This window comes from Ostrinia furnacalis, unplaced genomic scaffold (assembly GCF_004193835.3).
Source record: "Ostrinia furnacalis isolate ACB-3 unplaced genomic scaffold, ASM419383v2 OfSCF4910, whole genome shotgun sequence".
Lineage (NCBI taxonomy): Eukaryota > Metazoa > Arthropoda > Insecta > Lepidoptera > Crambidae > Ostrinia > Ostrinia furnacalis.
The window spans coordinates 65,189-93,183 of record NW_021135149.1 but is presented as its reverse complement, the minus strand read 5'-3'; the positions used below and the strand labels follow the sequence as shown (position 1 = coordinate 93,183).

The following is a 27,995-nucleotide window of genomic DNA, read 5'->3' as shown; positions in this document are numbered from 1 at the left end:
CAGGATAATAATAAAAATAGTTCACTCACCGGAACTGGGCCGGTCACTGTACCGCGTACAGTACACCCACGCCGGCCACACCATCGGGCCCTCGCCCGCCGTTGTACCTGCAACACCATCATCGTCATCATCATCATCATCATCATCACCATCATCATCATCATCATCATCATCATCATCATCATCATCATCATCATCATCATCATCATCATCATCATCATCACCATCACCATCATCACCATCACAATTCTAATTATTATTATCATCAACATAACGATAAACGTCATCATCATTGAAAATAATGAGGAGTAAAAAAGGTAAATCCCAAGTCTAACCCTTTTAGGCCCAGTGTTTTGATTCGTAGTTAAAATAACCAATAATCAAATTTGACAGATGTTAAGTGACAAGTGGTTAAATATCAGAAAAAAATGTTTTTAGAACAATGGTTAGTTTGACTTTTAGACTATTACTTATTCTGTGCTTTTAGTAAGTACATTTTTTAACTATGTATTAGTTTACAGTTTGTTAAATTTAACCATTAGTAGCAAAATTTTACAATTAGTTATTAACTATGAATCAAAAAACTGGGCATTAGTAATGAAAAGTAAGGACTCCTTTCCACGGTAATCAAGTTTTGTGGGATCATGTAATGTAGGATAATTCCTATTAATTTGGAAAAGTCGTATAAATTCTGTGCGACAATAATCCAATGGTTTAGACATCGGACTGATTCAAGATATCAATGATTCAAGGCCTTCGAGCCCTTGAATCAGCCCGGTTCATCCGCTCAAAGGGTGAATTTTTGAAAATCCTTTCTTAGAGGATGCCTACGCGTATAATAAACTAGCTTTCCGTCCGCGGCTTCGCCCGCGTGGAATTTTTCGGTTTTTTATATCCTATGACACTCAGCAATAATGTGGTTTCTATTGGTGAAAAAAATTTTCAAATCGGTTCAGTAGATCCCGAGATTACCCCTTACAATTTAACAAATATACAAACACACAAACTTTGCCTCTATAAAATATTAGTATAGACACTGCACTCAGTGGTTTATTGAACTGTAATGATAGATCAGTGAATAATGGTTGTCTTATAATACAGACGATCATGGGACACACAACTGTTTGTAAAGAAGACCACACACAACTTAATTTTCACCATAAGAGTAACCAACCTACGATTGAGCACTTAAAATTTTACTAAAAACACTTCCATTTATTATTCCATAAGCTCGTTTAGCAACTTCACTTGAGGGCATAATTTGATGCCTACGCGTAAACTCAATACAACAAAAATTAGTGTAGATTTAGTCTTAACTTGACCTATAAACAGATTGATAGAGATGATAATATTAAACATGAACACCTCCTTAATTTGTTCAAAACTATGTTAAATCGACCATTTGAAGAAAGTAATTTCACACACGATTTATTTCCATGCGTGATTTCGGGGGGCGTAGTGTGAGTTTGTATCGATATCGACTGCGTAAAAAAGTGACATTAAATGTATGACGGATTGTACAGCGCCCCTAGCGGATACTTTCAAGAACTAAAATCTTCATAATTTTTTTGACGCGCTCGTTAGTGAAGACGTTTGACATAAACTCACACTAAGCCCTCGGATGTCCCAAAAATACGTCCCCAGTACGAAATAAATCTGACATTTTTAGGGTTCCGTACCTCAAAAGGAAAAAACGGAACCCTTATAGGATCACTTTGTTGTCCGTCTGTCCGTCCGTCTGTCAAGACCCTTTTTCTCAGGAACGCGTGGAGGTATGAAGCTGAAATTTATATCAATTACTCAGGTCTACTGTCCCTTGAAGCTGTGAAAAAATCAAACTTCTAAGCCAACGCAATCAAAATATACAGCCGTTTATGCCGCAAATTTTCGACACTTGCAAGGGAATCAAAACCTACAGGGTGCTTCCCGTGAACTCAGAATCTTGAAATTTGGTACGAAGCAACGTCTTTTAGCATAGATAAAGGAAAAATTACGAAAACCATAAATTTTTAGTTACATCACATAATATATATTTTTTTAATAATTTTAAACTTACTACTCATTTCCTCATAAACGCGTAGAGGTATTAAATTGAAATTCATACCAAATACTCAGGTCTATAATACCTTTATGCTGTAACAAAATCAAACTTCTATGTCAACGCAATCAAAAGAAACAGCAATTTAAGCTGCATATTTTGAAACTCGCAAGTACTCGCAAGGGAATCAAAACCTAAAGGGTACTTCCAGTCGACCTAGAATCTTGAAATTTGACACGAAGCAACGTTTTATAGCACACATAAAGGAAAAATTCCGAAAACCTTAAATTTTTTGTTACATTACAAAATATATATTTTTTAATAAATATAAACTTATTACTTTTTTCCTCATGAACGCGTAGAGCTATCAAGTTGAAATTCATATCAAATACTTAGATCTAATTGCCTTTAACCCGTGAAAAAAAAATTCTAAGTCAACGCAAAAACGCAAAACGCAAAAGTACAACCATTGATACCGCATATTTTGAAACTCGCAACTACACGCAAGGGAAAATACCATAGTTATGACTCGATTGTCGTAATGAACGAACTTTGTAAACCTTGCAGGTTTGTACGGAACCCTCGGTGCGCGAGTCCGACTCGCACTTGGCCGGTTTTTTTTTTTGTAAAATTACTGTTTCATTCACAGATCTATTTTGTTCGATATCAGTAAAAATTTTGACCTAGAATAGAATTTCTTTAGACTTGAGGTTTAGACTAGCAGTAAAACTTTCTTGCAGAAGTTGGCTTGTCACAACTATTTATACTGTAAACAGCTTGCGGAAGTCAACTTCTGCTTTTATTGATAGTCTAAACCTCGCTTTATACTCAGCTAAGACTATAAAAAAACCAAACTCACTTGTCGTAGACCCCTGGTTGCTCCCGCTGTCGTCTCCCTTCGACAGATCTATCGCCCCCACTTTCTCACTCGGTTTCACCTCTGGCACTCTCGACTCCAGCACTTCTGGCTTCGAAGGCAACGGCACCTCTTTAACTGGTACAGTCTTCGCCTCAAACTGCCTGGCTTTCATCGTCTTTCTTTTATTTAGAGGATCTGTTATCCGCCTCCCGAAATCTGCTTTCAAAATATTGTCTATACTAAACTTCAAGCAATTCTGATTGATAAAGTCTCTTTCGGATTCGTTATCAGGCGATTTCGGACTCATATAGTTAAGTCTTCGGTTCTCATCGGTTCTAGTACTCCTCAATTCTTGAGTCTGACTCCCGTTTTTCCTAATCCCGAAGTTCAAACCGTAATGCTGCGGGTTTAGGTTCATATTGTTTTGAGGAATCGGCATTCTGTTCAGGCCATTGATTCCAGATTTGAGATCCACCTGGTTGATTAATGGATTTTGGAATAACAACGGCTGGTTTAGGAACATTAAGGGGTTTGGTGTTATAGGACTCGGCCGTAAGAGCAAAGGCTGATTCATATTCAAATTTTGGCTTAGTTGAGATATTGCATTTAAGTGTGTCTGTATGTGTTTAAAAGACGTCAGTCCTTGTGACGTTTCTGGGCTGTTCTTATCGCTATTCGTGTCAAAACTTGACACAGGAGCCTCGTTACCAACTGACAAGACAGTGTCATCGCTGCAGCATGAATTGTCATCGTCTATACTGATTTCTGCTCTAGATCCATTTGTGTGATCATCATCCTCTATATTGTTAGGGCTTACGCTTTCAGATAGTCTGGAATTGTCATGATTGTCTTCGTACCCTGGAGTATTCTGTAGTAACTTATCAGTTGAAAACACGTTTTCTGGACTATTGACGTCTCTTTCTTTCTTTAGTACATTGTGTATGGAGAAAGAGGATGTGTGTAAAGGCCGGTCGTCTGGTTTCTCATCGTCATGGTACTCGGGGCTGGTAGTGTCTCTGGTGTTTGGAGAGTAGGGCTCCTCGTCGCTGTGATCTTGTATCTTGATCCTGGAGTCGGCCAGGTGGACTGACGACACCGCCGCCATCTTGCGCGCAGGTTACGCCATCTGCGGGAGAAAATGATAAATTAGTAACGTTGTTTGTGATCGGGAATAGTTTTAGACAGTTTTTAAACTCACTCTGTAAATAGAACTCACTCTGTAAATAAAATTATAATAGGTACTTTTGTTACAGCAATTTGTCATTTTGTGTTTTTGGGAAAGATATCCAAGTTAAACCAACTTCTTCAGTTGATATTTTTGATATCTCTCTCACATGACATACAAATGTTTTGTCAATCAGTCAAAATAATTTACCGTTAATTTTGGAACTTTTTGGCATAGGTACTCTTGTTATAAAAGCGCTGTATAACAAGCGCTGTCTATTTCAATGTGCATGAAAATATCTAACTCAAGTATCAATAACTGAACCTATATTTGAACATTTAAACCCTTTTTTCTCTCATCTACAGTTTCTTTTTTATACTTTTTGTCATAGTCCTACAACAATAGGCAATTAAACATGTTACTAAATAAGTACAGTATCTAATTGATTCTAATAACGGAATACCCTCCGTTTTTGCATCGTTAGTTTTGGCAATAAAATGTATCATTAAGTCAATAATATTATAGGTTGATGCCATTTCTAGTGCTTTTATTGAACTGGCAAGACTGAAACTACTATAAAATTACTATTCCGTATGTTTTTACTGATTTAAAAGTCAATAATTGATAGAGGTTAGTTAGAACATTAAAATTATTATTACGATTAGGTACACAACTGGTCAACATTCCTTTTTATTTAAAGCAACTATTTTGTCTGGAAGAAATTCCTTTCTAGTGGTAAGTCCGCCAAAATAGAATTTCTATGATTGAGCATTGTGAGCCACAGATCACAGAAACTAAAGGGAGATATGACAAGGGGGCGGGGGAATTATGCCCAAAAACAGAACAGTCATTATGACAGCAGCGACGTCATAATGTAAACAGTTTACATTGCTTGCGTAGTACTAAAGATTATTCGAACGTTGGGTAGGCGATACCGCAGTGGATAATGAGCAAATATTTTGATTACTTTGTGTGTGTGAATTTGTAATGCGACACTGAGTTTCGTGATCAGCGCATTAGTTGGCATCTCTCTATATCTCAATGATGAACACACAATGAAGAATCTATCTACAAATTATTATGTACAATCTTTATAAATAACAGTAAAAAATATAATATTTTAGTGGTTAGAGCTTTCGCCTAGCAAGCTAAGGCTGAGTTGCACCACCTAACTTTAACCGTAACTATAACCGATGCGTTTTGTATGGAGCTTGACAGATTTTAGTACATCTTACTTCAACTACCCAGCCTAAAAGTCGTAAAAATCGAGTTTCACAAAGAAAATAAAAAGATTTTTAGGATTTTTCAGAAAATAATTCAAATACGGAACCCAAAAGATGGACATATTGCGTGCATCCGCACTTTGCATCTACATTACAAATGACCGCATTAAAAACGGTTCAGCCGACGTACGCGACTAATTGTCGTCGTATATGGGCAGCATGAATAGTTATAGCTTCAGTTCCTGTTTAGTACAGTCTAGTAGATTATCTAATATTATTAAGCTTAAGAGTTTGTTTGTTTATTGTTTGTTTGAACGCTTAAATCTCAAGAACTACTGGTAGGATCTGGAGTGGCAGCCAGGTACCGAAAAGCGTAGCGTAGGACATCCACCCACAAGGTGGACCGACGACCTCATAAAGGTAGCAGGAAGACGCTGGACGCAGGCCGGTACCACCTGGTCATTATGGAAATCATTGAGAAGGCCTATGTTCAGCAGTGGACGTCCTGTGGCTGAAATTATGATGATGATGATGACATAGAGTTACCTACATAGTTATTTTAAACTCATTTTTCTGTCAGCTTTCCCTTCATCAAATAGAAATGTTCATAAAACCTAAATCGATGTTAATTGCGAATCGATTTTGACGGTCGTTAAAAAACAATCGATTCTTTTATTGATCAATCAATCGAGTTTACTTCAATGTTTGTGTAACCATCGATTTAAATAGTTTTCCCATGGTTAGCAAATATTATTATGTTATAGCTTGAAGACATTTAGTTGGTAGCGCGAGTCATTTATTGACTAAGGATGAGTTGCACCATCTTACTTTAACTTTAACAAATGTCAAAAATCTGTCAAATTTGAAAGAAAGAAAGAAAGAAAAAATGTTTATTCAGTATCATCGACAATACACTTGCAATACTTTACTATACTTTAATTTCATAAAAAACACCTGTCTAAAGTTACGATTCAGGTTCCCTAAGCAGGCTCTTGATTGGAACCCCCAAGGAAAACACAAACGTGGTCGCCCCAAGCGAACTTGGCTGTTAACTGTAGCAGACGAGGCGAAGAAAATCGGCAAGACTTTCAGCGAGATCAAACGCGAAGCTCAAGACCGAACGCGATGGAGGACTGCTGTGGACGCCCTCTGCCCCATTTAGGGGACATAGGACCTTAAGTCAAGTCAGTTACGGTTAAAGTTAGGTGGTGCAACTCAGCCTAACTTTTACCAAGAATACATTCGCTTGGTTTATTTAAACTATGCTACAGAAGTATACCATAGGTTTAGCCCATAATCCAGTTAGTGCCTGAGTTATTGGGACGGCACGGGATCGGTGACACACAATCTATATCTATACTAATATTATAAATGCCGCTTCTGTGGTCTAGTGGTAAGACCGCCTGCTTCAGACGCAGAGGTCCCGGGTTCGAATCCCAGTGGGGGCAGATTTTTCTGTTCGGTTTGGTTGGTGGTAGGGCTTGTTCTATGTCCGCCTGGCTAGCTACCACCATCTTACCTAAGTCTGTCGCCATAACAACAATGTTAACAGCATTGTTGTGTTCCGGCAGTTAGAGGTAAGATAGCCAGTTCCTCCGTGGTTGAGGATTCCGGGTGAAGCTCGCTTCCACCTTCGGCCTGATCATCACTTACCATCAGGTGAGATACAGGCCAAGAGCTTCCTCGTTGTGGATAAAAAAATAATTTTAAAAAAATGTGAAAGTAACTTTGTCTGTCTGTTTGTGTCTTGCTTTCACGCCTTAACCACTGAACCGATATTGATGAAAAGCATAGAGATAGTTTGAGTCCCGGGAAATTACATAGGATAGTTTTTATCCCGATTTTTGAAACAGGGACGCGCGCGCGCGATACAGTTTTTCTGTGACAGACAAAATTCCACGCGAGCGAAGCCGCGGGCGGAAAGCTAGTAACAATTATAACGTGTGAATAGAGCTCTGTGATTGGTTCGTGTGTCACCCTGTGCGTCCACGTGCACTGTGAGACCTCATAGTAATGTTTGTGAATACGGGCGTAATACGACTGCATAAGATCCAGCAGTTTTTATTTTAGCTTGAACTCCAAAATTGATACTGACATCAGTTCATCAAGCCAAAAATCAGCAGGCTAATTCAAATGCATTTGTCGACAGTAGAAATCGCCTGTCAAATATTTTTTAGTAATCAATTAAGAACTGATTGTCAAGGTAATACAGTTGAAATATCAAAGCCAGAAGATTCCTACTGTCATTCTGCCGATAGTAGATGTCAAATTTCCAATATCGCGTACGAAGTCGGAGAACTTTGTCAATATAGTGGTATATAAGGGTCCAGGTCTCTTAATTAGTTGGAATAGGGTTGAATTTGCATAAAAAATGTATAGGTTGATATGCAGTCGTCGGTACACCGATACTGTAATTGTAACCGGGTGTGAGCGATGAAGGCACGCCGCCACAACGCACTGAAACCGCAGCGGTTGTTGCAGTGGATGCTGCTCTACATGATTTTTCGTGTTTTTTGTACAGGACTAGCTGACCCGGCGAATTTCGTACCACATGTTCATCAAAAATATTTTAAGATTCTAATAGGGAAAGAATTTTTCAAATCGGTCCAGTAGTTACAGCCTATTCAATACAAACAACTATACCTTTCCTCATTATAATATTAGTGTAGATTACCACATGGACCTATAAAAAAAGGCGGACGGAACTCGCGCTACAACAAAACTGTGACGCAAAATTTTGGCGTTTGTCTATTGTGTGAGTGAATTTAGGGATGCCATGTTAGCCAAAACATTTTACCCATTTATTTTAAGAAAAACATAGATCGGCAGATGTTACTTGGAAATGTAGACAGAATTATTCCGTGCCATTTTAAAAGGATGAAAGGTGCGTTGAGGTAGGCGCGAAATTTTCAATGTTCAAATTTCCTTACATTGTTTGCAAGTCAGTGTGTCAGGGTATGTAGTTATGTAGGTACATAATGTTGATCAAAAATGATTCACGCAGTTAGAAATTACGAATCTTGTGTATATTATAATCATAATCTTATGCATCATCAATATATTATTATTATCTCTGATAGATTTTTTTTAACATACAACCTGACACTGACTTGAAATCAATGTAAGAAAATTTGAATTTTGCAGTTCCACATTTTTGGGAAGGATCAAATTTGCCTATGAAAATATATCCCATTAAAACACAATTATTATGATAAATTATTTTATTTCCATAGTGTGCGTAATAAATAACTAAAAAGTCCTAAAATTATTATTAATTTCCCATATTTCGGGTAATTTTCCCACGTAAATAACTGAGAACACTGGTCTTTGACGTATTATTTTTTCGAGTGAATGACGTTTGATTTCAATTAATTTCAATATTTTAATGTCGGGAAATAAGTGATTGGATTATTATTTTGCCTGTGAAATGTGATTCCTTAATTTTTGTTTGTTCGAACAGAACGGTTTTTACACAATTTCATCACACAAGACATGTCGAATTCGTGTTGTTTTTTCGCTGCTTAAATGTGTCAACTGTGTGAAGTTTGCACTCGAAGTGGTGTAACAGGGTGTGAATGTGTGCGTGCCGGCCTGTACGTACAGGCAAGCTGGTGTATCCTAATGTCACAGTATTTTGTTGATGAGAATCCGTCCGACTTTTTTTATAGGTCCATGGATTACCAACTAACTAACCAAAAGGCAACCGTTACTGACTGTGTGTCAGTAACGGTTGCTTTTGGTAAATTTTTTTTATTGGTTGGATTGGTTTAATTGGTTGGTGATTTGAATCACTAAACGAATTTTGCGCTGAGATGGTTCTTCTTTGCCTGGCCCATTCCCATTTTGTTTGGGGTCGCCCCTCCACATCATGCGTCTCCAGGCGACTCGGTCCTGGGTTGTTGATGCGCTGAGATGGTTATTATTATGATGAAACGGGAATCCAAAAATCCAAAGTTTAACGCGAGGCACGGGAAAAAGCTAGTAAATTATAATAATGACAAATCATACGAATAATCGCTGGGGTAAATTAGTTATTGAGTGGAGACCACAACTCTGTAAACGTATTGTAGAACTCTAGGTAGGTGGACTGATGACTTATTGTGAAAGATTGTTTGATGATGCAGCTGAATACGAAGGATCTATTCCGATAATACCAACATCTAATACAAATGGTATTTGTTTTAAATCTTTATTATTTTCTATTCCGAACTAATACCAAAACATGAATCTTGGTACATTCAGCTAGAAAAATAACGTAGGTACATTTGTAAAAAATAATTTAAAGAATGGTATCCGATCGGAATACAAAAAAAAGGATAAAAACAAATACCAATGGTATTAGATGATGCTATCAAAATGGCACATATTGACGGAGGCCTATGTCCAGCAGTGGACAGCTCCAATGTGGGTGTGTAATGTATGATATAACTACATATCATATAATACTTAGAGGATATAACATCAAATTATATAAAATCGTTTAATATAATAATTATTTACTATAATAAACGAATAATATAATTTTAAAACGAATAATTTTAAGACAAATAACTATTAACTGATATAAAATGGTTTGATATAATGAATATTTTCTATAAAACTTACAATGTATACTATTTAAAACAAATAACATTCAAATCATATAAAAATAAAATGTCGAACAATCAAATGAGATAAAATTCTTTTCCTATAAAAATTAAATCAAATGAGTCTTAGATTAAGTAAGGTTTATATCAAATGTCTTTATGCGTTGTGATTGGTATCTGAAATGATATTATTAGAAATGATTTATTATATGAAGTAAACATTATATGTTAAAAAATTATATCAAGTGTTATTATAACATACGTTTATTATACGATATGAACGTTATTGAAATGAATTTATATCATATAAACTTATATAAACTGTCACGCACCCCTCCAATGTAATATAAGCTATGTATGCTCAATTTTACACTGTGTACAAGATCTTACAAAACATGAATATAATTATGTAAGTTAATTGCACCAGTATTACGCATAGAGCTACAAAGCCATCTCAAAATCTTAATTAAAATACTTTTTTCATACTCTAAACAAGACATAATCCATAATTCTCGACGCGAAATCCGAAAACGGGTCTAAAAACAAAACTATTTAAATACAATACTCAATAATTCAAAGTAGAGCAACATTCCATGAGCAGCGCGCTCGGACCACACACGTCGCGTCGCACGCGCACCGACCAGACATTCTGCTTCCAATTTTAAACTCTACATTCAGCTTAACGATTATGAACTTTATCCTATAGGTGGTAAGGCTTAGTAAAAGTGAAAAGGTAACTTTGCTTTCTTTAAGGGCTCAACTAATTTATTCCGCACGCACTCCCGATCGATTCTCAACCTTATTCAGATGGAGTAAGTGTAAAATTGAGTGGGTAAACACAAATTGCAGGTCGTTACGTGTTAAAGTGTAGCTGGATTAAATCGTTTTATTTTGAAAGCACGATTTCGCAATTTCTAAATGTTTATTTGTTAGTCCGAATCGTTAGTGGGATGTGTTTTGTCAAGCTAAATGATGAATGGATAGCGAGTTTAATGTATGGCCGTAATGCAAGATATTATAGAGCTTCCTTAGACAATTCAGTAGAGTTCGACCTAATAAACTATTCCCACCTCTCGTTCCCACCGCTGCAACTCCTGTGTAGCCAGGATCTACTGCTTGACCGCCAGTAACCCAACCAGTAAAGGTCAAATTTGTAGTATACCTCAGTGTGTAAGCACCTAATAATAATAAAGACAGCAGGAAGGCGCTGGATGCAGGCCGCTACCAACCGGGCGATGTGGACATCATTGGGGGAGGCCTATGTTCAGCAGTGGACGTCCTGTGGCTGAATCAAGATGATGAAAGTACAAGCCGACAATAGCCCAACGGTAAAGGTAATGCAGTGGAGTATTAGGGATTAACGAAAGATAAGTAATTAAGTACCAATACTACCAATAGAACCTCTAGAAACCTATTTTAATAGATAATACACTATTAAGCCTTATGGTTCCGGCAAAGTAGAATTGGACCAATCTCACTCTTCCCGTGGATGTCGTAATATTATGGGACAAATACGCGAACATCAGGCCTTTCCAAAGCGTCTGGCCAGCGTAGAGAGTGTAAGACCAAATCCTCCATCTGCCTTTGGTAAATTAGAGAGGCATGCTCCTGAAGTGGCAATGGGCAGGGCACATAGTACGCAGAGCTGACAGCCGATAGGGCAGCAAGGTTCTGGAATGGAGGCCGCGTACCGGAAAACGCAGCGTGGGACGTCCAACTACAAGGTGGACAGACTACATCGTAAAGGTAGCAGGGAAGCGCTGGACGCAGGCCGCTACCAATCGATCAACATGGAAAGCATTGGGGGAGGCCTATGTTCAGCAGTGGACGTCCTATGGATGCGTCCTATGAAATGATGATGATGATGATGAATGCTCCTGCAGTGGAGGCTAAATGGCCTGCTGATGATGAGCCCTACCAGACTTCTACGATACTCCGGACGTAGGTATATGAGATTTATTTCATCAAAGCCGACACAGACAGAGTCGCAGGCAAAAACAAGTGTAAAACAAACAAAATTATTCTAATTAATGTACACGACACTTGCCGTTTCATTGCATTTAAATCATTTCAACAGCGATTATTATAACGCCTATGCATGTTAAATTAAAAATTCATAGATACAAGAGGAGAGTTTATCTAGTAAATTACTCATACAGAGTGTAGTCATCAGTAAACCCTTGAAAAGGAGGCTGACAATAGTGACTGAGTTCCTTGCGCTTCTTCTTCTCAGCACTGGCCCATTTATTGTCCTGAAGCAGTGGTAGGGTTAAATACTGGGACGTATAAAAATGCTTTTTAAAAGCCTGCTTGCATAAATAAATGAGTTTTGTGAAACATCGTCGCTAGCGAGTGCGTCAAAAAATCTATGAAGATTTTAGTTCTTGAAAGTAACCGCTAGGGACGCTGTACACTGTACAGTCCGTCATTAATTTCATTTTTTAGCATTTTGGATTTCGAAAGAATCTTAGATTGAATTGTTGCCGTTTATAGTTTACTAGCGACCTGCCACGGCTTCGCAAGTGAGTAATGTAGCTATTATACAAAATAATTCTTGCTCACACTATTGCTGAAATCTGTTGCGTGTCGTTTAAAAGATACGCACTGACAGCAGGAGCGGCTTTGCTTTTTCTACTAATATTACAGCCAGCCAGAGGAAGGACTTGACTGTTTCTTTGCATTTAATAGTCTCTAAAACTACTGGACCGATTTGAAAATTTCATTCACCATAACATTCTACATATTTCTGATGAACATAGGTGTGGGTGTAGGTACGAAGTTCGCCATGTCAGGTGGTCATAGTACTACGTACGTACTACGTAAAGATTAACGAAAACAAATTCATCCATTCATTTCAAAATGAGCAAAATCACCTTGTAGTTGTAATACGCGTGATTTTGTAATAAAAGTGTATCTTAATGTGCTGTACACCAAATTTTGTCACAATTCCCACATCAGCCAGATAAAAATCAGATAATCAGATCACTAGCTAATTGGCCTGTACTTCCAAAAAATTAAGATTTTTCGCTTAAATTGATCAAACTATGTATGTCCACATATCAATTAGCCCTCGTAATACGAAATAGGTAATTAGTACCAGTAAATCCATATTCAATTGCCCGTGTTGCTACCATAATGCATACTTTAGCATAAATTGCCGCACACCCTATAAACTTTAATGACAAATCTCCATGAAAATTAAGAGAAAAATTGCAATTTCAAAGCTCTCATTACCATAATATCGTAAACTCTGAAAGTCATTTTCAAATTCAAATTCTTTATTTGTAGCAGGAAGGCGCTGGATGCAGGTTGCTACCAACCGGGCGATGAGGAAATCATTGGGGGAGGCGTCAAGTGGACGTCCTATGGCTGAGATGATGATGATGTAGGCCATGACCACTTCAGGACAACATGTCGGCTGAAACCTTTTTATGAAGTTCATATAGAGACCTTTGGCTTAATTTTTTAATTGTGTTTAATACTGTATCTCATGTTGATAGCCCAATAAAATAAATAAATAAATATTATAAATACGAATTGATACTCGTTATTGTAACTAAATCAAATTGCAGATTACTGGAAATACAACCAGAGAAAATGGGGCAATTTTAGCGGACTTAACAGTTAAAAGCGATCTCTTTGAAACAACTCAGAGAGGACAAGTGTTTTAAATAAAAAGCACGTTAGATAATCATCATCATTATCATCATACCAGCTTATGGTATTCCAGAGCTGGACCAGTGGCCTTCACTAAAGTGAGGAATATAGCACGATCTCCCGTTGTTATCATCCATTCACTGCCTGCTTCTTGAAATCATCGGTCCATCGAGTAGGCGTCCTATGCTACGTTAATATTCTCTCTGTCCAAAGCAAAAAAGCATTATTTAATGCTGGGACTGTCACTTACTACACTCTCATTCACATAGCAATACATATTGCTAATAATCTTTAAAAAAAAACCGACGCACAGCGTTGAATAGAGCTCTGTAATGGGTCGTGTGTGTCACCCTGTGCGTCCAAGCGCACTGTGAAACCTCATAGTAATGTTTGTGAATACGGGCGTTAGTTTTTATTTTTCTCTACATTCTTGGCACCTAATGAACGGATATGCGCCGCGCGGGAATCGAATGTGTGCCCGAACCAGTTGCTTTATAAGTCAATATTGGAGTTGACACTTTCCGTTGACTTTGGTGCGTGTCTGCGGCAGCAGCGGAGAGCGGGGAAACCTCGAGAATGAAAAAAAAACTAAACTAAGTCTCATCAATATCAGGAGTGTCTACTTCAGAGCGCGACCCTCTTTGATTTGGCAGCTATTTAAATGGAGAATTTTGGCTTACACTCCCCACGCTGGCCAGACAGGTTGGAGAATCTTGATGTTCACATATTTGAGGACGTCCAAGGGAAGAGGGGTCTTATTCTACATACTTTGTTGAAATCGGCAAACATCTATGGAAAGGAATTGCTTGACTCAAAACTATGTATTCCCTCCCACCTCTCGTTCCTAATTTGCAACTTCTATACTATAGCTAGGATCGATATTTTAGGTTTCGGAGTCCTAGGGGTTGTCTTGACTTGAAACTCGCAATATACATTTTAAAGAAAGAGTTCGTATTATGATAAATATGGGCGCATCTACAGGCGATGGGGCGAGAAGAGGACCATTTTTGCAGCAGCTTTTAAACTTTTTTTTACTGATCCTGAAAGTGCTTCAAGAGCTCTTTCAAACGGTACCAATAATAATAGGTTACAGAATAAACTCGAACTATCCGAAAATTCAAGGTTTCCATTAGTATATTCTTGCACATTAGCAGAGAAGTGTCATGTCTAAAAAAATAACATCAACTCGTCGCTACCGCGGCAACTGAGGCCCCACCCCACTTTTTATGACCGGTGGCGATTGCAAGCGCATGCAGGATACCCGCGTATGGCCGTTATGGCTTCTTTGAAACGCGTGCGCACATTTGATAGATTGGAACGGGCCTGGTACCCACAAATGAGGCCTCGTTCCTGAGTAGACCTGTTTTCACGGTAGCGGAGAGCGGAATAACCAAACAGATTTCATTCTGCATTCATTTATTATTGGAGAATTAAATCATCAAATAATAAACCGGGCCTAAGGCCTGTCTTCCACACGGCGGAGATGAGTGATGTGTTTGAATAACCAGTCGATCCCTAGACAAGCTTCAAAATACCTTGGTTCCGGAGCTTTTATTTTTTAAATTAACCCCTCGTGATAAGCTAAAATGTTGTGTTAACGAGTGGGTCACCACAATAGTGTGGCTGCGGTGATCGAACCCGCGTTCCTCGGATCACCAGTCCAGCGTCTTCACCGTTTTCTATTCGTCTTCTATTGTTTGGATAAGTGTACCTTGTTCCATGATGCAATTTCGAAATTACAACTTGTCTTACACTTGTCTAGAGGGGCAGATTTTGTCGTTGTTGACAGCTCACGTCTCTAGAAATGAGAACTCGATGGAGAGACTGGTAGTTCAGGGAAAGGTTGAAGGCAAGAGAGCACGCGGTCGATCGCCAACCCGCTGGATAGACGCCATCACAAAGGCTACTGAGTCGACCATCGTCCAGTGTACTCGCGACGCCTCTAAACGTCAGAAATGGAAGCACATCGCCAGGAGAGCTACCCTCGGAGATGACATCACCCCACCATGTACCTCGTCAGCGCAATCACGAGCACTCTGACAAGAGTGCCCGACTAAGAAAAGAGTGTCCGCTGCAGGACCACGACCCTCTCTAATATGTAAATGATTTAGCCTGCACTCCCCACGTTGTATGTTATACATATATTTATTTTTATAGGCATATGTACAGTCACGGAATGAAAAGGTTCGTCAGTTTTCAAATTGATTCCTTCAACGAATCGCGAGCACATATTACCTTTTGAAACTATGTTACAGAATAATCTCGAGTTAGAGAAAATAATCTTTAACTGTTCGTCAGTAAAGTTCAAAATTATTCAGATCAAAGTTGTTTGACGATTTATCTTGTCAAGAAGATTATTATGATTGATAACTAAAACCTTCTTGTTGGTTCAACCTGCCATTATTATTTCTTTTAAATAAAAAAAACTATAGTCAATTGGTCAATGTCATCATTGCATTGCACTGATGGGATAGAAAAATAAACAAGCAAAACCTTATTCGTTAGCAAACGTCATATTTATTTAAATGGTAGCAGCACTGTTTCTTGCACTGTTATGTTGGCAGGTTTGACTCTTACAGTACCTAGTGCAAGCGAAAACCGACACTAAGGTGACGAACCTTTTCATTCCGCGACTGTACTTATTAAAGGACATGCTTGGCAACTCTTATTTAATTGGCGCAGGTCGTAAACCGAAGTGTTGATTTGAATCGACATTTATGGTTGGCAGTAAAAATAACGTATTATAATTAGCAGTAACGTTTTTATTGTTTAATTGCTGATTATGGTGATTAAAACTCGAAATGTTGGTTTTAATTAAATGTTAATACTTATGTGATATTTCCACCAAATCCCTAAAATGCTTCCCAAGCCGTGTAGCCATGGGTAGTAGGGTGTCCCGAAATATCTTTTTTTATATTTTCGCTACACAAGACCCCTCAAAAGTTGCGTCATAAGATGTAGATTACCGTAAAAATAATTTAAAAAATATAATATAATGTCTCAAGGGCTCTACCGGCATTTTTATGTCTCAAAAAATCACTTAATCAGCCCTTCACTGTTTGTCATCTATTATAATTTTTTTTTACAATTATTTCATTTTATTTTGTAATAACAGTGGCAGTGGAACCCTAAGATATGATTTGCAGGCAATGACAGACTGTTTCCAGTGAGGAATAGGTTTGGTTCGAACTAGCAGAATTCATATTTTGACTTGTTTTTCTCAAATTTTCTACTTCTTCGGCGAGGCTGTTGGTATTATTTCTGTTGAGGTTTTATTGCTGTAAGGTATCGCACCGCACTTTTTTGTTATAATATTACATACTTTTAGCATAAATTTAACAAAAATTTAGCAAACATGGTAGTAATATACTTTTGGATTTTTTTCAGGTAAAAACTACCTTGGCAAAAATCTTTAAAATATTATATTTAAACAGAATACTAATTGACATGATAAATAGTTTTAGCATACTATTAAATATAAATAACATTTATGTACGTTACATAAACTTTCTAGCTGAATTTTTTGTTCTGTACGCAGTTTTTTATCAATGGTGAACTTCAACGGAAGTAAAAAAATATTTTTAGTTATGAAACGCATACATGTTATATATCAAATTAAAGACAATTTAATACACTTCTTTGGCTCGTGTAAAACTTTTAGTAGAGTATAAGACATTTTGTAAAAAAATGATTTAAAAAGTAGTATCACAACAATGTAAAAAAAATCAATTTTCCTTTAATTACTAACTAAAGGTTGATTTTATCGATACAATTTATACTACAAAATATCAAGCGCATACGTAGAGCTTTGATTTAAATAAAAAAGTAATGAAATCGGACAAATGGTTTTCAAGTTATGGTTGATTTTCTAAAATTGACTGTCATTTTTGTTAGCTTCCACTTAGAGATGCCAATCATTGTTTTATAATAGGGTAGTAAAATTATTAACCTGCTGTGAGAAGGGAATTGAGTATCCTCAAATTAAATCGATATCTTGGCTGACCCATGGATTAATTAGGAATACATTAAAATCGCGCGCGTAAATGCCTAATTCTGGTCAAAAAGCCAATTCTGTTTTTAAAGTATTTATGGATTTATTGGTTTTTAAACTATTTTTAACCTTGCTGTGACTCATTGTGTACCCTCAAATTTCATAAAAACGCTATTTTTGTATTACTTATAGTTTATGTTAGGAACCCCTAAAATAGCAATTTTAAAAAATTTCAAGGACAGGTAGAGGCCTCAAGATGACAGATATCTAATTAAATTTAATGCTAATCGTAATCTATATGTCAAAACGCAACTTTTGACACCTCTTGCGTAACCGTAGCTCAAAAAAAATTTTTTCCCATACAACGACGGGACACCCTAATGGGTAGTATAGGCCAAATTTTCAGCCAAATGACGTCCACTGCTGGACAAAGGCCTCCCCCAATGATTGCCATACCGGTCCTGCGCTACCCGCATCCAGGTACTTCCCGAAAAAGGAAATAGGAAAACCAAAGTGACCGTCATAGCCCGCAGAATTGCTAAAATCAAGTGGCAGTGGGCGGCACATACCTCGTAGAGCTGATGGCTGGGGCAGAAAGTTCTACAGATCATCGTTCGTTCGTTTGTGTCAGCCGAAAGACGTCCACTGCTAGACAAAGGCCTCCCCCACGGTTTCCCACAAAGACTGGTTCTACGCCGCCCACATCCAGGCACCTCCCGCGACCTTCACTAGATCGTCGGTGCACCTAGTGGGACGCCTGCCCACACTACGTCTTTCGGCTCGTGGTCGCCACTCGAGAACCTTTCTGCTTCAGCGGCCATCAGCTCTACGACCTATGTCACTTGATTTTAGCGATTCTGCGGGCTATGTCAGTCACTTTGGTTCTCCTGCGGATCATATCTGTTTGAAAATATTTTGAAATAAAACTAATCTGTTCTCAGATGCCCTGTTTATGTAACGGAACATAATTTTAAAACAACCAAATCGTAAATCTGTTGAAACTAAAACAGAAGCGACTTTTACGTCGTATTTTATCCACGTTTGTTTTCTCATTACAGGATTTATATCGGGGTTGTTGATTTCAATTAAATATACGTTGAAAATACGTTTGCAAAGGTAAACTATCATGATGAAATGTAATAAAATCAAATCAAACCGATTATTCAGTACATAATAGGCCCTTTCCAGGGCGCTTATACACGTCCCAAATATAGCTTGCCCTACCACCACTTCGGGACAACATGGGCAGGTGCTGAGAAGAAGTGGCGGAAGACACTCACGCCCGTATTCACAAACGATGCTTGCTTAAGTGAAGCAAATCGAACGCACAGCGTTGAATAGAGCTTTGTGGTTGGTTCGTGTGTCACCCTGTGCGTCCACGCGCACTGTGAGACCTCATAGTAATGTTTGTGAATACGGGCGTTAAGTATGTCAAACTCCATACAAAAAACATCGGTTAAAATAGTTATCATATCACCGATTAGCATGTATATTTATTATAGGTACAGAATCGCGAGTATTTTGTATAAACCAAATATTCTACTTGCAATTATATTATCATGCTCTTCAAAAACAAAACTATTAACTAATACTAATTATAATTCACCTTATTTATTGCTAACATTAATGATTAGCCGTTTTAACATACAGTTTTTAATCCTTTGTTCTTTTAAAAGAACTTTTAGACACCTAATTTAAAAGAATTAATGAACAATATTACAAGATTTTAGGTTAATGCTTGTGTTTTTGTTGTTTTAACTCTAATTACTAATTTTATTGACTTCTTAACACTTTAAACTATGATCAAAGAAATGTAATTTGGTTCGGAATTCATTAACATTTCAGATGGTGAATTTTAAAGATCAAACATTTTATTTTTATGTTTCTGACAGAACAATTGTAATGCAAATTATTCGTGTAATACATACAGGATGTCCTGACTAATATTGTCACTAAGTAACTAATCTATATAGATCTATAAAAACCAAATGTCACTGATTGACTGACTGACTCACTCACTCATCACGAAATCTCAGAAACTACAAGTGCTAGCTGTCTCAAATTTTGCATGGGAGAGATAATGTACCATCCTAGACTGCATCCCACTTAACATCAGGTGCGATTGTGGTCAAATATGTAGTACAATACCTTGTTATGCATAAAAAAACGTAATCCCAAATGCTACAAATAACAATACACAAGACAATCTATACTATCTATACTTAATATTATAAATGCGAAAGTAACTTTGTCTGTCTGTCTGTCTGTCTCGCTTTCACGCCTAAACCACTGAACCGATTTTAATTAAATTTGGTAGATATAGTTTTTGTCCCGGGAAAGGACATAGGATAGTTTTTTTCCCGGATTTTGAAACAAGGACGCGCGCGATAAAGTTTATCTGTGACAGACAAAATTCAACGCGGGCGAAGCCGCGGGCGGTAAGCTAGTTCATAATAATGCAAACAGCTTATTAAACCTATTTTAACTATTGCACTGTTTTATCTCGATCCTAATTGGCGCTGTCATCATTTGATAGAAAGCGACAAATTAGTGAAATAGTTAAAATAGGTTTATTATGCTGTTTGCCTTATCCCAACTAATCCCAACTTATAATATTATAAATGCGAAAGTAACTCTGTCTGTCTGTCTGTCTGTCTGTCTGTCTGTTACGCTTTCCCGCTTAAACCTCGCAACCGATTTTGATGAAATTTGGCATAGATATAGTTTTTGTCCCGGGAAAGGACATAGGATAGTGTTTATCCCGGTTTTTGAAACAAGGACGCGCGCGATGAAGTTTATCTGTGACAGACAAAATTCAACGCGGGCGAAACCGCGGGCGGAAAGCTAGTTATGAATAAGTTAAGTTATTCCAAATGCTACAAATAACAATACACAAGACAATCCTATAGGTAGATCCTTACATATATCACGACCCACTCTATCACGCACGGGTCGATCGCCGATCATGCGCGCGCACAGACATCGATCGTACCACTAACGCCATCTAGCGGTGGGTGCAGTGAATAAAGATGCCAAATATTTTTCCTAAAAGCGTTCTATTCGTACGATTTGCATTGTAATATAAACTAGAATTATTATTTACTAGCTGACCCGGCGAACTTCGTACCGCCTTAGCGTAGAGATTTTCTTAATATTTTTTTCCGTAAGAACCATCCTTGGACTTCCACAAACATTTAAAAAAAAGAATTATCGAAATCGGTTCAGCCGTTCACACGTGATGCCGTGACAACGCGAAACGGGTTTCATTTTTATATATATAGAAGATTTCAGATTTTAATTAAAATAGAATTATAATAATTATCATAGAAGAGTAATAAAATAATCAAAATCCAATCATATTTACTACATTTTTGGAATTTAAATTATCAAACTAGTTTGCAGTGCAATTGCAGTAAATGATTTTAATGAAGAATGTTCACTAATTTTGTTTTTTATCTTAATACGACAAAACTAATTGACGTATCGAATTATTTCGATACGTCAATTAGTTTCCAAGATATTGAATTTTAAAAGTGCGGGCGGCGGCCGGCTCGCCATTTTATGCGCGTGACGTCATATTACAGTGACTGGCTCATATTTGTATGGGTGGAATCTTGCAAGCTGAATTAAGACCAACTTCTAGGCAACCGACTAAGCTGAAATTTCGCAAACACATGTGATTTGGATGACCATGCAATATTATGATGATATGGAGCTGATCTGATGATGGAGCTGGAAGGTGGCCATATGAACTCTATAATAAAACGACTTAAATGCATCGAGTTTGGGCTCGTTCGTTTTGTATTGATGAGTATTTTAATTCTATATAGTAATCGGGGTCTAATGATGGAGCTGGAAGGTAATTCGCAATAAAACGACACAATCGCATCAAGTTTGGGTTTGGTTCAATTTTAATTTCTGTGATGGGTCTGGGTGTTAATATGTATAATAAGTTTGTATTTACAAAAAAAAAATTATTTAAGTATGTTTATATCCGTTTTCTAGTGAGCGGACGCTGTGAATGTACCTACGTCACACGGGGTCACGTGACCGTCGGCGGGACTCAATATTTAAGCGAACTTTGAATGCCTATAAAATCATAACTACTGGGTATTTTTGAATGAAATAAAAACTAATGTATTTGTAAATGTAAAAGCTTAACTGTAACATAGGTTTCAAGTGATTTTGCATACCTAGTAACATTCTCAATTGTGTTTTTCAAATTAAATCATAATTATTTATTTAATTTTGACCAGTATTTTGGAACTTATAAACGTCAAGGATAAAAAAAGGTAGCCCTTAAGGGGCACCTTACATGTCTCCTTATCTTTTGGTGGGCCCTACATACTTATATCGCAAATGCTGAGAAGAAATGCCGGAACAAACTCAGTATGCAATATTTATAGGTAATTGCAATTATTTATTGTACTTATTCCTATAACACGGATGACTACGGTCTTAAAGCATGGAAGCTATCTATTCCGGAAATTACTTACTCTACTACTAGTTTTTTTAACTGGTATTTTGCTACCAGAATAAGCACAATTCTCTGTTTTGTGAGAATTTGGTCAACCTTATGTACTTAGTTCTCAATAACAAAGAACATTCAAGGAGAACAAATGCGTTTGTAAATTGACTTTATTTCAAAGACTAACAGTATTGACACCAATAAATAGTGTGTGTTTAGAAGTACACTATTATTCTGTTTGGCACATTTTCAGGCCCGTATTATGAAACGAACCTCAAAACTAACCGCCTCTGTGGTTAGTGGTATGTATGAGCAGCTACTAAAGACCCAGAAGTTCAGGGTTCGATCCCTAAAGGGCACAAAATTTTCTGCTTGGAAGCAAAATTTTCTGCTCGGTTTGCTTGGAGATAGGGCTTGTTTTAAGTCCGCCTGGCTCGCTACCACTAATTTAAAGCCCGTATTCACAAACATTACTATGAGGTCTCACAGTGCGCGTGGATGCACAGGATCACACACGAACCAATCACAGAGCTCTATTTAACACTGTGTGTTCGATTTGCTGCTTCACTTAAGCAAGCATCGTTTGAAAAACGGGTGTAAGTCTGTCGCCATAACAACAATGTTAACAGCATTGTGTTCCAGCAGTTAGAGGTAAGATAGCCAGTTCTTCCGTGGTTGAGGATTCCGGGTGAAGCTCGCTTCCACCTTCGGCCTGATCGTCACTTTACATCAGGTGAGATGCAGGCCAAGATAAAAAAAACACGATTTCAATTCTAGCAAACATCAAAGCTTCTTTTGTGTTATATGGCTTCGTAACTGATCAAAATAATAGTATTAGTTAAACTTAAATTAACTACTCACTTAAAAACCGATCATCCCTATTTTTCATAATTTTTCGCACAAGTATGAGTGTAGTTTTATAAATACGGATAATCTATATGAATATTACAGAGCTGAAAAGTTTGTTTGTTTGTTTGCTTGAACACGACAATCTCAGGAGCTGTTGGATAGCCTATTTATCGAGGAAGGCTTTAGTCATTAACATCACCCTACAGCCAATAGGGGCGGAGCAGTAAAGAAAAATGTTGCAAAATCGGAAAATATTTTTCATCACGCGTAAGAAGTCGCGGGCACAACTAGTTTTATAATACGAGTATTTTCAAATAAAATTGAGTACATAATAACGTAATTATGTTGTCCCAGGTGTGACTCTATGGTCATTATTAAAAGAACAATTAATTTTCGCGCCCATTGTTGAAAAAAATCAACAATACTGTGCAAAGGTAATAAATATACTTATACATAAATAAATGTATTGTGTACGTATGTAGATACTATATAAAAGGAAGAGAATTGGACCAAATATAGGACAATTTTGTATAAAATAATCTTAATAATTTATTTTAATAATTTGTACGTTGATTTTCTACAGTAACAACAGCTTTGAGTTATTTCAATTTGATAATAGGATGTTTTTCTATTCGAATAATGGTTTACGTAATTAGTTCTTTTGTTAAATATGGGTACTTAATTTTGCTTTATGCCCCATTTTCTTTTTTTTTAATTATCTTTGACGTTCATAAGTGCCAAAACTGGTCAAAATTGAATAAATATTTTTGATTTCGCTTCAATTGGTCAAATTCAAACACATCTCTCCTCTCCACGTTATAGTCTTTCTTCAATAAATAATTATTCCATTTTTGTGTTAAAGAGAAAGAACCCATGTGTAATAGCTAGTAATATTTTACAATGACATGGAAACCTACGTATTACAGCGATAATTACACAATAATATGGTTTTGAACAATAAAAGAACAATTGTTTAAACAACAATGGCGTAAATTGCTCGAACAATATTTATTGATGAATTATTGGGTATTATTAATAATTAGAGACTTATTCACGGTAAATTGTGTAAGTAAATGTATTTTAGTATGGTTTAGTGGTGGGGAAAGAAAGGTCCGGGTTCGAGTCCTGGTTATTTTTCTTTTCAATGACAACTCTAACTACAGTACAGTAGTAGTACAGTACAGTACTACACAAACAAAAAAAGTTGCCGTCCGTATTCACAAACATTACGATGAGGTCTCACAAAGCGCGTGGACGCACAGGGTCACGCACGAACCAATCACAGAGCGTTCGATTTGCTGTTTCACTTAAGCAAGCATCGTTTGTGGATACGGGCGTAAATGTATTCTTGTATGGTTTAATGGTGGGGAAATGCGAAGGTCCGGGTTCGAGTCCTGGTTATTATTTTAACTACAGTGTGAATTTTTTGTAGTTGATCAAACATAAAAGTTCTATTCTACTACTAAAGTATAAAAATAATATTAAAGTAGGTAACTATTAGTCAATTGATATACTTTTTTGAGTTGTCAAAACGCGACTCTATCATTGATTTTGTATGGCGAAAAGAACTAATGACATTAGGTACTTGTTCGCGAACTCAATTGATTAACTATTTAATTATTCCAAAGCTACTGAAAATATAATTTTACAACCCTATTTTGCAGATTGACAATTAGTTCGGGTTTCAGGGCTAGATTGAAGATTCGTGAAAGAAATCTGTTCTTGGAATTAATTGTTTAATAGTGTCAACTAACCAATTTTACTACAATGCTTAAAGGAGAGACACAAAACAAATAAAATTCCTTTTTTTATAATGAGTAGGTACTAGCATTTTCAGTGTTAAATTATAACGTTAACTTTTTTAATAATATGATATTATTAGGAGTGTCTCTACAAAAATTCATTCAATATAATTTCATGTTTCGTAAGATAACGATATAACAATTCTGACAATAGTGACTGAGTTTCTTGCGCTGCTTCTTCTCAGCACTAGCCCATTTATTGTCCTGAAGCAGTGGTAGGGTTAATACTGGGACGTGTAAAAGTGCTTTTTAAAAGCCTACTTGCATAAATAAATGAGTTTTATACTTTATCTGTAATCCTATCTATCGTTTATTATTAGTACACACAAATAATAAAAATTCTATAGACATTTTTACACTTCCCTATCTGCACACTTAGTTCCAAACTAAGCAATGCTTGTACTAAGTACCTAACAGAAAACGGATATGAAATAAGTTTTGTAATTAAACATAGAGAAACATTTGTACATTATTTTAAAGTATTCCTTTTATTATTTTCGACAACTAATCGGATGTTGTCTTTGCATATTGATTAGTTGAGTTTAATTATATAAAATAACTATATATTTCAAGCCGGTAGATTGACGTGAAATACAATTAAACATAAATTACAGATATTTCATGTACAATAATTAAATACATAACCTAATGTTACAATTAATAATTAGATTTAAATCCGACATATTCCATCAAAAGTGACTGAAATATACGAGTATTTCCTTCTTTCCAAATCATAGAAAAAACTGACGAATTCAAAAAGGCAACTGTTTTGTTAAATAATAGAAATTATTTTTTTAATAAAAGAAATTGTAGCAAAAAATTAGAAAACAGCCCATCTGTAATTCCAACCTATTTTTTTTTTACAAATGAAATTAATATTTTGACAGGCAAATTAATATTCTATGTGACTTATACTAGCTTTTGCCCACGGCTTCGCTTTGAAATTAAATTTGTCACAGATCATTATTTAAAGCCTATGTTATTCTGATATATAAACAATAGTATTGTAACGTTTCATCAAAATCCGTTCAGTAGTTTTTGCGTGAAAGAGTAACAAACATAGGTACATCCATACTCCATACAGCCGTACAATTCGCATTTATAATATTAACAGGATTTCGTTTCTTTTCTGTGTAAAGTGTCCCTTATGGGCTAACTTTTTTTACTGTATTTGACGTTCATATGTGCCACCAGTGGTCAAAATTGAATAAAATATTTTTAATTTGATTTGATTTCTTAGCTTTATTTCCTAAATTAGGTAAAGTATCCAGCAATATTTGGGGCCTGAATAAAGTGCCCTGAAAAGGGACTTTATAAAAAATCAAATTCGTCTATTTTACAAGTAGGCTTATTAAAAGCTCTTTTACACGTCCCAGTATTAACCCTACCACTGCTTCAGGACAATAAATGGGCCAGTGCTGAGAAGAAGCAGCGCAAGCAACTCAGTCACTATTGTCAGCCTCTTTTTCAAACATACTGGTAAAAAGTTCAATTTTTCAGTCAATAAGAAACTAGAAAAGTTACAACAAGGCGCTGGATGCAGGCCGCTACCAACCGGGCGATGTGGAAATCATTGGGGGAGGCCTATGTTCAGCAGTGGACGTCCTGTCGCTGAAGTGATGATGATTAAGGATGTTTATACAAATAACACTAAGGCCCGATTTGACCGAACTTTTATCCGAGAATAACTCCTGGTATAACTGGCACATTGACAGTTTCAGAATGGGAAATATGGCAAAACTGACGATTTATTCTGAAATTAATAATTACTCTTGTTTGGTCGAATCCACTCTAACACATAACTATTGAGAGAAAGAAAAGTTTTTACCGCTGCTTCTTTCGCAGCACTGGGCCATTTATTGTCCCGAAGCAGTGGTAGGGTTAATACTGGGACATGTAAAAGCGCTTTTTAAAAACCTAATTTCAGAAAATGAAACAACTTTTAAAAACTGAACATGCCGCGAACTCGGCGTAGTTTATAGTCGACAAACTAAGGCTGGCTTGCACCATCTTACTTTAACTTTAACAAACGTCAGAAGTCTGTCAAACTAACAAAAAACACCGGTTATGGTTATAGATTCATACCGTTTGATGAGACCGGTAAAACGTGGTCATTGTTTGCGTGATTTGCAGATATTTTAGGTAATGTGTCACTATTTTTATTCTGCAATTCTTGTTTAGTAGGTATCATTCATTTCAGCCAAATGACGTCTACTGCTGGACAAAGGCCTCCCCAAGGATTTCAATGACCGGTCCTGCGCTGCCCGCATCCAGGCTCTTCCCGCGACCTTCACCAGATCGTCGGTCCACATAGTGAGAGGCCTAACTCTAACGTCCGTATTCACAAACGATGCTTGCTTAAGTGAAGCAGCAAATCGAACGCACAGCAAATAGAGCTCTGTGATTGGTTCGTGTGTCAGCGCACTGTGAGACCTCATAGTAATGTTTGTGAATGCTGGCGTAAGTCTTCCGGTCCGTTGTCGCCACTTGACAACTTTTCTGCCCCAACTTATACTAATCTTGATTTAATTAATTCTCTATGTTTACGATGACTTTGACAAATGCCTAAATTAAACATTTGCTTAAAGTGCACTGACATTCCGACAAGTCAAATTCCAATTAATTAACACCAAAATATTTACGCCATTATAGTTTTAATGCCCAAATTTGCATATTCAATGACATTTTTAAACTTTAATTAAGTATATTTGTAGCAATTAGTGTTTTTATAAGCCGGAAAAGAATGTGTTAATTAAATATAAAAAATTTAAAAGCTTCTTATGCAGGTTTTGTTAAAACGTTAGGTACGACGATTCGGGGTTTGTTGAATTATTTCTTAATTAGTGTTTTTATGTTATAGTTTTTTCAGTAAACTGAAGCAGGAAATAGCGTTTCGTTATTTTACTAATTGCGCTTTTAACACTTAAAGTTTTTAGTTATTCTTTTAATTGTGGCAGTTTAGCTTTTTATTTTTGTTTCATTTGTAGATTATAAACTTTTTGCTCTATATCTCACACAGACTATATTTATGAAGTTTTTTTTTTCAAACTCCTTAAACGAATTTGAGCGTAAACGTAAGTTTATCATTATAAAAACAGTTTAAAAAAGCTTACCTCAACTCAAAATCAGCTGTAAATCCCACAGTAATCCGCCATAACATACAACATTAACATTATTGTACCGTCAGGTCTCAACTACATTTCACTCACACACTGTTTCACCGATAACCGTTTCGCCGTAAAAAAACAAACTGTCAACTGTCAAAAACGCGCGGGAAAACCTAGGGGGGCTGTGGAAAACCTCCTTTTATTAAGCAATTGGGAAATTTAACCTGAAACTTGTATGGACATACGCAAA

The 27,995-nt window shown here is 36.7% G+C and overlaps 1 protein-coding gene across 1 annotated transcript; it reads right to left on the bottom strand.

Annotated features, from left to right (window-relative positions):
• Positions 1-29: 29 nt before the first annotated feature.
• Inv (invected homeodomain) lies at positions 30-27,995 on the bottom strand (the record flags this gene model as incomplete). Its single annotated transcript, XM_028314742.1, has 3 exons — positions 27,752-27,995; positions 2,898-4,023; positions 30-107 (listed from the first exon to the last, which is right to left on the bottom strand). Coding segments are annotated over exons 2-3 (1,183 nt in total), but the record flags the coding sequence as incomplete, so codon positions are not given.